The 10,461-nt window shown below is 36.0% G+C and overlaps 1 protein-coding gene across 4 annotated transcripts; it reads right to left on the bottom strand.

The window, feature by feature from the left end:
* Positions 1-2,684: 2,684 nt before the first annotated feature.
* LOC104612595 (uncharacterized) lies at positions 2,685-9,343 on the bottom strand. 4 transcript variants are annotated; one of them, XM_010280062.3, is made up of 6 exons: positions 9,076-9,342; positions 5,438-5,511; positions 4,974-5,322; positions 4,755-4,877; positions 3,637-3,927; positions 2,685-3,245 (listed from the first exon to the last, which is right to left on the bottom strand). In XM_010280062.3, exons 3-6 carry the CDS (start codon positions 5,235-5,237, stop codon positions 3,036-3,038), a joined length of 888 nt encoding a protein of 295 aa, XP_010278364.1. In that variant the 5' UTR covers positions 5,238-5,322; positions 5,438-5,511; positions 9,076-9,342; the 3' UTR covers positions 2,685-3,035. The 4 variants fall into 4 exon arrangements, with proteins under 4 accessions (XP_010278364.1, XP_010278360.1, XP_010278362.1 ...); XM_010280058.3 differs by lacking the exon at positions 5,438-5,511 and adding an exon at positions 7,372-7,454 and having other exon boundaries at positions 9,076-9,318; XM_010280060.3 differs by lacking the exon at positions 5,438-5,511 and having other exon boundaries at positions 9,076-9,343.
* Positions 9,344-10,461: the final 1,118 nt, after the last annotated feature.

Here is a 10,461-nt window from a genome sequence, read left to right as displayed (position 1 = left end):
TTACTTTTTAAATATTTATTATTTAACTATCATATCATCGATTAATCCATTTTACCTAAACCACTAACCCACGGCCTAAAAAACAAAGTTAGATTTCTAGGTTGACATTAAATTTTGCATTACATTTCCATTATTGATAAAATTATATCTTATATATAATATTTATTTTTGTTCAATTTAATGAATGTATAATATTGTACATGTACCCAATATTTTATAATTTTATAAATATATAACATTATATCTTATGTATAACATTTACGTTTTGTGACTCTTTGTATTTTTTATTTTTAAAAATTTTATTATTTGACTATGACATCATTTCATTTCTAGGTTGATTTTAATCTTGGCATTCCATTTTCATCTTTTATAAAAATGCTTCTTACATTTCATACTTATTTTTTGTTCAATATAATGAATATACAATATTAGTGACGTGCCCAATTCTTTTTATTTTTTGTATTATTTATTTTATTTTTATTATTTAATTATGGCATTATTTATTAATGTATTTGACCCCAAATGGTTGAATTACTTACCCCCACCAAGAGGGAAGAAAATGGTTTTATTTTCAAATTATTTTTCATAATATTTGTTTTTATATTATTAAAATTAATGTTGTGGATTTAATTAGTTGAATTTAATAATGAGAAAAATATATCTTAAATATAGGATTTAATAAGAGAATATACCTTAGATATGAGATTTAATGAGAGATAATAGGAAAATAGTTTTACTTCCAATTGGTTTTAAATTTTACATTTCATTTCCATCATTAATAAAATGCATTTCTTATTTATCATTAATGTTTTCAACCTATTGTTGACTTGGCCAATTGAACCGTTCAAACCGTCACTCGGTCTTGATCCTGGGTTTAGTTCTGTTGAAACTCCCCCTTTCAATTAAAAACTGTCTAACCCTGGTGGTTCAACCATTGCCTCATTCGACCCAATAACCAGGTTACAAGTTGCACACTTAATTATGTGCAAACTTTTAAAAGCCATAACTTTGCACTTCGATGTCTAATTAGGGTTATCTTTTTTTTAGTAAATTTTCAAGATCTATATGTCGCAAGGACCTTAGGCTCCTTGCTTTGCTATTTTCGCAAAAAAACCCCTTTTTTGGCCCCAAATTGAAATTTTAATATTTTTATAAATAAAAAATTAAGATTCGAATTAAAAAACAAAAATAAATGTAACATAATACATATAGTATATGTCATAAAACATAATTATAAAATATATGTAAAATATAATTATACTATTTATTGATAAAATATGTATTTTTACATACACAAACGTATAGTGTTGACGCGGAGCGGTTTTGACTCATTTGACCTTGATAATTGAATTGGTGACCCGAAGTCAAAAGAGGGTCGGCCTCAGGGTCAGTTTTTAAAACATTGTTTATTATATTGATTATTGTTTAATATGTCAAATATATTATGTTAAAAATGTTCCCATTTTTTATTTTTTTGCATTTTATATATTTTTGAATTTTATTACTTAATTGTGACAACATGAATTGGTTCTTGGACCCAAATGGTTTAATTTTTTGCCACCACCTAGATGAAAACACTGTTTTTGCAGGTAAATTTAAAAGTATAAGTTTTTATATTATTAAAATTATTAATTTATTATGTATGAATTTAATTATAGAATTTAATGATGAGAAAAAAACAAAAAACCCTTAAATATATGATTCAATGAAGGTGAATACAAATTTATACCTTAAATATTGGATTTAATGAGAGAGAATTGAATGCATTGGATATCTTAAAATTACCTATGTTTAAACCATTTAATATCAATAACCAACTACACTATTTGCCCTCATTTTTTATCAATAAATTTAAATATAGAGGGATAAGTTTTGTCTTCAGAAAATTCAAAAATATTCTTGAGGCTATTCGTACTTTTTAAAGTAGTATAGATTTATGCTTTATTTGTGGCTATTTTGGCTTTTAAAATGTCATTGATGTATTTACAAAAATTGTATTATTTTCTTAGGATATCCATGTATTTTCATATCTTTCATCCATATCCATGCGTTTCCAAAGCGTATCAATATTCCTATCCAAACTATCTGATACGATACCCGATACCGATACTTTGATCCTTGCACTAAACAAAATAAAATGACATAGCACGATTCATGTAGCTGACCACATATAATTGGGACAAGGCTTAGGTGACAAAAATTGATACTATCATAAATTGAAATTACAATTTTACCCTCAAAGCAAATATTAGTATTTACATTTGATACTGCTATTTGTAACATTTCCCCATCTATTTTTTCTTTAGACTCCAAACACCCAACCCTTTTGCTGTTTTTTCTTGGGCCATGTTCTGCGTTTTGTGTTTTCTCCATTTGTTGGGTCATTAATACGATTTACTCATTCACTAAAATGTTTTTTTTTTCTCTATTTTTATTATCATTACTGTAGTCAACCTCTAATTACGGATATAGAAATCAATCCAAACGAGGTTTGATCAAATGAGAGGTTACAATAGCCTGATCTACTCCACATTCTGGTGTGCGAGATAGAGTAAATGCGTCCAGTATCCAATTCGGTGACAGTAACAGAGGACCCCTAAAGTGCAGCCAATTGAATGCGCTGGGCTGAAGCCTCTAGTATGCAAAGAGCAATGTAAATGGTGCACCTTTCTTTTGGGCTTAGATTACTCCAATCTCCAGTACTGTATTCTATAGAAGTTGCAGAACTGATGGTAGAAATAAGAGTGTACCACAACTGATTAGTTACAGAACTAATTGGAAATTACTGTAATAAGGCTATAACAGCATTTTGATGAGCTATATTTAGATTTTGTTATTAACTAAAAACTTGTACTGGGGATCTATGGAGGTGAAAATACGGATGAGATTCCAAATGAGCATGTTTAGTTCAATAAAATGGAAGATATTCATAAATCACCAAGCCTCCAGCAATATTGACAGAAGCCAAGATCTCTTAAGCTTACTATTGCATGAAAATTAATTGCCTGCCTGCCTGCAGTTGCACCTCTCTTATGTCATTCATTCTTCTTGTCTGATAGAAGCTTTGATGCCACGTCTCCACTGTAAGGTGTGACGGGGTATGCATACTGCTGGAAAACTGAAAATATAATCATCTCAAGACAGACTAAGACATTTTGCAAGGCTTCCTCAATTTGCTCTACATCTAACCAGAAGTGATTAGATTTAATGATTCCCATTGCAGCAAGTATCTCAAGTGCAACTCCCTGCAAACATGCAAGGACAAGCATTTGTAAATACAAATGGAACATAAGGCCACTTGATTTGCAAAAGAATAATAAAGGAGGGATACTAAGTGGAAATATAAAGCCATTACACCCAGTACACACCATATGACCATACATTCAGCTGTACTGCACACATGCACAGACATTCAATCCATACACATGTGGGACCCCCCTCTCCCACCCTACCATCTGGGTGTCTTTAGGAGATCTTCTATGTGGTATATGCAATAGTAGGTTCCAGTATGTATTTATTTAGTTTGATATCCAAAATAACCACAACCACTGCGATTGTTTCTTCAAGTGCTTCAGTGTTTCTTGATTGGCTAGTTAAGCTTAAGATTAACAGTAAGGGCATGGATGAAAAGAATACCTGCCAAAAGCAAAAGAAAACTATCCCTTTTATGCACAGGAATTTGGCAAGAGGCCTGTGTGGTTCCAGCTCCTTCCCAAAGACATGGTAAAAGACCACAAGAGAATACAAAGCTAGTGAAACTGAAATATTGAGAATGATGGTGAATGTCCAGCTGACCCAATTGGTGTACAGGCCCAGAAGTTGAAGTGCTATCATTAAGACAGAGCACACAGGCCGGATGATGACAAATTGCCAAGTCCAGTATTTGAGAAGCTTCAATGTCTGGTGGTTCAGTCGAACAGTGCGCGGCTGCAAGTAGAAGAACATTGTGTGAAACATATATACATAGCCCCCATCCCAACAGGTTGACTTCATTAACAGGTCTACAGCTGGGGTTTATGGGGTCTTAACAAGATGTATAGATTCCAAAACCCATACTTTAATAGCAAGAGTATCAAAAAGCTCTGTTGTTCAATGGCTGACTGCTCCCAGTTTTCATAGTAGGTACAGATTTGCATGACTTGGCCTAGCTGAGATGATTGATATGCTGGCCAATACAAAGCATGACTCATAAGAAACTGAAAATTGATGTAACTAGAGCAAATTTTGTCAATGTCCAACTAATACAAGGTTCCTAAGGCACTACTTTCGGAAAGTCCAAAAAACCAGACAATCCACACGGTTTATTCTGAACATCATGCAACATTATCTAAAGATAGCCTAGCTCGGATACTGGTGCAACAATAGGGTTCAGAAGTAGCAAGACATGTGACTACAATAAGATTTTCAAAATTATCAAAATTTAAAAAAAAATCATTATCAGAGAGACCACAAGAACCATTTATCTCCTCTGGCCAACATCACGAGCTTTTTATGTCTGGTCAATAACTTATTCTGGAAGAACCATCTGGTGACCTTTTTATGTCTGGCTTTTGACAATTAAAATGGGTTAGAAATGGAGCACTTGCACTCCATGACAAAGCCCGAAATGTTTCCCAAGTTGAACCTTACCCATGTCCATGAATCATATGTTTATTCAATGACTCCCATTACCTCCAGGATGAATGGTATTAACTTCATCTGCTTTCATAATCAAGAAACAGCAGAAAATTATTAAAAAAGAAACAATTTCTCACCTGGAAAAGAGTAATTGGGAATGAATGGTGAATTTCTCTTCCTTTGATTTCATCTGGAACTATGTTTTTACTAATGGATATATTCAAGTAACTGTACAACAAAGCCAGAAATTTAGCAATCACCTGCAAGTAAGAACATAAGAAGCTTAGTAGTGGTAACATGATGAGCAAACGAAGCCATAACTGGAATTATCTTACTACCGAGTCGAGAAGAATTACCAGAGCCTCATAACATTCCTTTATTGAATCCAAAAACATGAAAAATGGCTTGCTTCCCCGAATATCCAATAAACCAACAAAGGAGTCAATAGCATATATAGGGGCCATGAGAATGATGATTATTATGGCCTTTTGCTCCTTTGGGTTCTTCCAGTAGAAAAGGTGCTGTGATAGGAGTTGAACTGTGAAATGCATTGTAAGCATCACAGAGAATGCAGATCCCAAAATAGTGAGCTGTCCACGGTTCATTGTAGATATATCCATTATTTATATCAAAATTCAGAAACAAATAGTGTCCAGGCTCCTTCAGTCTTTAGGAACTAAAAGTTTGAGATGTCACAAATGTCTCCTGAGCCAAAACATGAAACATTTTAGTTGCATATGGGTGTGCAGAATAAGGATAGAAGTATAATGTAAAGAAACGAATTTATTAAGTCAAATAACACTGCATACAGGTACTATACCTATTGAATATAATGGACTTGAAGAACATGGTAAGTTGGTAGTCCAATATGAAATGCGTACGGTGGGATAATGACTTTAAAGGAAAAAAAATTAAAATGAGAGTTAATGGAAGAGGCAGTCAAGATAAACAACTTAGATGCCTACGTCATATTTCAGGTAAAATTTCATTTTCTTTGAAGGAAAAGGCCTCACTGGAAGGTGAAAATTCTACACGATTGAGCTCAAGTTCCTTTAAGCTTGCCATGAAAGCTTTGTGGAAGAAATGGATCCATGGTAATCAAAGATATTTGAAGAGATTAAGGAAATCACAAATTCGTGAAGGCAACAAGACGAGCAAGCAAGAAAAGGTAAAATAAGAACTAAGCTCAATCCTTTATGAAGTCAGTCCAATCATCACTCTAAACCATGCTATTTTCATCAATTAACAAATGATGTCGGGATCCCATTTACACAAAACAGAAGCATCTGTAAGCTAGACGAACTATAACTTTGAACTATTTCCCGAATTTTGACAAGAATTTTATTAAACAATATGATACGAGAAGTCCCTCCGCAAGATGGAAGTATAGATTGATGCAACATGAATCGTAAAACTTAAATAGAGAAAGATCTGATCAAGTCCTGAGTCCGGACACAGAAGCCAAGATCAACAAAAGATGGAACGGAACCTGCTAAGAAATTGACATCGAACACCGTACTCAAGTTCGATGATTTAGGGTTCATTTCAAGCTGCAGAGAGTGCAGGAAGCATAAAAGCAGTTGATAGAGCTAACTAAATAGTGCTATTTAGTCCGCGACGAGAAAGACTTTTGTTTCAGATGGACAAATTTTGGCGTAAGAGAAGAGAACTTACAGTCTTGCAGAGGAACCTTGAGCCGATCGGAGGAGAAGAGTCAGGAAATTCGGTCAATTCGTGATATCGTCTGGGATTGGAGTTTGGAGAGGAAGAAGAGAAACGGGGGGGGGGCAGAGGAGACACTAGGAATAAGATGGGTAGAGGGTAGTTGCTCACTTGATTTTTCATTAAATGATTAAAATTCAGTCCAGATAAATGCTTGCAGCTCAGTAAATGTAGTGAATGAACTTTGCTATTTACTATTTACCCAATACAAATCAAATAATCTGTCTACCTACCCCAAACCTCACTAGCCAAAAACTATACAGTTAAATTATGGTGCATAAATTGCACAATAAATAATAAAAAAATTATGTTGAAGATATCATGAAATTTATCTATTTTTTATTATTTTATGTTTAATATTTATTAAATTTATCACCTCTAATGTCCTACTCACTTTTTTCTACCCGTTGCGACCATACATTTCACTATGTATGAGTATGACTATAATTATAGAGTGTGGGTAAAGAATATTGGACAGGAAATGATCGGGTTTAGGTTTAGCTATATAGCATACCAAATAGCCCTTATACGGTCAATCTTAATTATTTTGTCCTTTTACTTTTATTTTTATATCATAATACATACATGTGTCATAGTCCAGCCCGGTGTACATGATTTTGTCTCCTGCCTATTCCAGAGAGAGAGAGAGAAAGGCCCATTGGCCATACTGTGATAATTCCGGTATGTCCCCTCCCTCCCAACCAGATTCGGACTCACTCCTTCAATCCTTCCTATCTGGCAAAACTTAAAATTTAAAGATATTTCAAGTATTTCTTCATTTCCTAGAACATACAGCTTGGGAGAAGCTCTTTGGAAGACTATATTGGGAGAAGCTCTTCATTTCCTAGCTTATACAAGCATTATAAGCTAGGTTGTGAGCTACATAGTTTTCTTCCCTACGGAGGATATGCTTAATACATATATATTATCAAAAAGGTTCAGAAGTTCCTTGCTTGCTTCCTTTAGATCTGCTACTTGCAACCATCACTTATTTTGTAGACTATTTACAACCAAAAGAGAGTCAGAAAATACAACTGTTGGCTTGTCCTTCCACTTCAGAGCTGTTGAGAGTCCGTGAATCATTGCCCACCAAGGTGACTTGATTCTTGTGTTTTCTGCCCACAAGATAGAATTGTTAGTAGTTATAGATGTTATATATCTCTTGCTCCAGCATTTCTCAGTATTGGATCAAAAGACCTATCCACAAAAACATTTAGGGTAAATTTTTTAAACTACCCTTATGCTTTAGCTAGTTGACTAAGTGTTGCCCTTTCTGTTTGAAAATTGACTAATGCTACCCCTACTGTTTTTAACAATTGATTAACTCAACCCTTACCATTAGCATCTGTTATTACTCGGTGAGACCACGTGGTGTTTAAAATTCTTTTAAAATCCAATGCTACCCCTCCCTCATTTTGAATTCATTTTTTAGATAACAGAAAAAACACTATTCATCATCTCTTCCCTGGGTGCCCACAAATATGGAATTCTTTAACAAAGCAGTGATCAGTTGTGCTTGAAAGATGTTGAATAAGAGGAAGAATATCATTCTCCCTAGTGGAATGAATTGTCGAAGTAGGCTACCGGATGAGTTTACTTATGGTTCATATCAAAGATTACTTCATCTGTTTAGGACAAAGTTCCAACTCAATTGGATTCGTCTCACGTCAAAAGGAAATTGAAGATCACGATGCCATTACCGAAACACAATGTAATTCAAGACAGAACCTCCTCTGCCCTATAAGGAGCTTTCCGCACGTATGAGCAAGAGATATCTAGAAAGATTGCAGCATAACCAAAAAAAACCTAAGCTTTTTCTCACACAAATGGAAACAAAGCAAGAAGAAAGGAATGATTTAAACAAAGACGAGGTTGGAAGGGGGAGAAAATCATTGCTATTGTTCGATGCCGAGAGTAGGAAGAAGATGAACAGAAAAAAAGGGGTTGCTGGCGGAGAAAGACGGAGGAACTCTAGACATAGCCGATGGAGAGAGAAAGAGGCCGGATGAAACAGGGGCAAGAGGGATCTGGGAAGTGAAGACAAACCGAGGAAGATGAAGAAAATGATGATTAACCCTCTGAAGAAAAATCGGTTTTTCTTTCCCAATCTGCTAATGAAAACCTAGAAGTTCCACTCTACCAATCTGCAATGAAAACTCTCAACACACAACTCCCAACAACCAGCACTGCTTTAGTGGTAATTCACAACTTTGGATTTTATAGTCAGATTTCTCTGATAAGATTTTCCTTGTGTGCATTTCCATTAACTCTGAAGTTGTAAGACGATCTAGGGAACCTCTAGGAAGTATCCCCTTAGTGCATCGAGCATGATCAGATCCCACTCCTTGTCGTAGTGCTCTTCGGGAAAGCCACTAAGCACCAATTTACAGTAGTGGTTTTGTCAGAGGAAGGCTTTAGCCGGTAAGCAACTGGACGGCAAGGTTGTAGATCTCGTCAGGAAGGATGATATCGAGCTAGCGGCATGGTGTGAAGGGGTTTTTTACTGTGATGAAGGCAATGTTGCGCCCCTGTGGGTGTGAAGGGATTTTTGGCATGGTATCTCCGTTGTTGATTGCAACAACAGAGGCTGATAGCGGGAATCTAATGTAGGTTCAAATGGGTTGTTGGCTTTGGAAATGCACACGAGGGAAAAGAAGATCAGGGGGAACCGGGAAAGAAAACACATCAGTCACTACTGAAAGAAATATGAATTGGAACAAAGAAGTGGGATTTTACCTTGTCAAGGAGAAGTTGAGGCAATAGGCGTTTGCTCTGCCCAGACGAGAAAAGGAGCACCTCTAAGTGCAACAAGCACTCTACTAAAGAGTAAGACTGAGACAGAGGGAACTTGAGAAGAAGCATTCAGAAACGGATCTACCAAAATCACCGTTGTCGCTGCAACTTCCAATAGCGGCGGTGATTTCTTCCTCTACCCGCTTTCTCCTCTTCGTTCTCCCTCTCCACCACCCCTCTTAGCATACCGGGAGTTTCCTGGAAAACCCCAACTGACATAACTCTCATACACAAATTACAAAAAATAGAAGGGTAAAATAGTATTTTTATCTTATTGTTAACGGAATATTAGGAGATACTAATGGTAAAGAAAGTATTAGTCAATTGTCTGAAACAATAGGGTAGCGTTAATCAATTTTCAAACAGTAATTGAGACTTAAATTTAACGAATTGAGACTTAACGGTCGGATTCCAAAGTTCCTTTTAATTTTATTACCCACCCCTCTCTCTCTCTCTCTCGTTCATTCCTTCTCCCTCATACTCTTACCCTTCTTTCTCTCTTCCGTTGCCCTTCCTCCTTCCCACTCTTACATTTGATCACATCGGTGAAACTGTAGTAAACATGTGGGGTTGCTACCACCAACAAGAATTCATCCATCCCGAAGTAGGATTGTAGTAGAATGGTAGACACGGCTACGACCCCTCTTCCTCGAGTTCAAATCAGTCCCCTACAAGATTATCCCCCGCAACGTTTTACAGTACATCCTCGTCATGTATTGGGAACACCTCCCAATGATGACATCATCATTTTTGGTATTATCATGGGAAGACGTTCCTAATACATGGCAGGGATATGTTATGGGACGTTGTAAGAAAAATCTTGTGGGAGGTTGATTTGATCCTCTCTTCCTCCCCCCTCTTGTTCGATCATGCCAGTGAAATTGTAATATATATGCGGATTGCTACCACCAACGGCAATTCCTCCATCCTGAATTGCAGTAGATACACGGTGTGGCAGACAGGTTTTGTACTTCAAACCTTGACCTTGATGGGTTATCTGGTCTATAAATGATCGATTTGAGCACTGGTTCTTGGTTATTGGTCCAATTCCCACCTGACAGTCCCAGATGAAGCACCATTGATTATAATGACAAAGCCATTAGGAAATAGAATCAAATCTCCCATGACTCTTGCTAGTGGCATTGTCTCCATGGACTAATTCGGCGACGCATTGGTAATTTTGATTCTCCCACATGTGTTCAAGGCTCTAACAAAGCTTCCTTTCGTCACTTGAATGCAGGACCCTTTTGGCATGCCACAACATACCACACCATCAACTTTGATGGGTGATTGTTGTAAGTTCTTCAATGGGAGAAGAACAGAGGAACC

This window comes from Nelumbo nucifera, chromosome 1 (genome assembly GCF_055504915.1).
Source record: "Nelumbo nucifera cultivar China Antique chromosome 1, China Antique-T2T, whole genome shotgun sequence".
Classification (NCBI taxonomy): domain Eukaryota; kingdom Viridiplantae; phylum Streptophyta; class Magnoliopsida; order Proteales; family Nelumbonaceae; genus Nelumbo; species Nelumbo nucifera.
The sequence above is the reverse complement of the archived record's forward strand: the minus strand, read 5'-3'. Positions and strand labels throughout refer to the sequence as shown.

What these genes read in the sequence shown, in the direction of transcription:
- LOC104612595 (XM_010280060.3), bottom strand. Translation starts at nt 5,237, where the DNA reads ATGGATATATCTACAATGAACCGTGGACAGCTCACTATTTTGGGATCT. An exon ending in AGGAATGTTATGAGGCTCTG is followed by an intron (nt 4,878 to 4,973) that starts GTAATTCTTCTC and finishes TCTTACTTGCAG; the next exon opens with GTGATTGCTAAATTTCTGGC. An exon ending in TTTTCTTTTGCTTTTGGCAG is followed by an intron (nt 3,246 to 3,636) that starts GTATTCTTTTCA and finishes GCATGTTTGCAG; the next exon opens with GGAGTTGCACTTGAGATACT.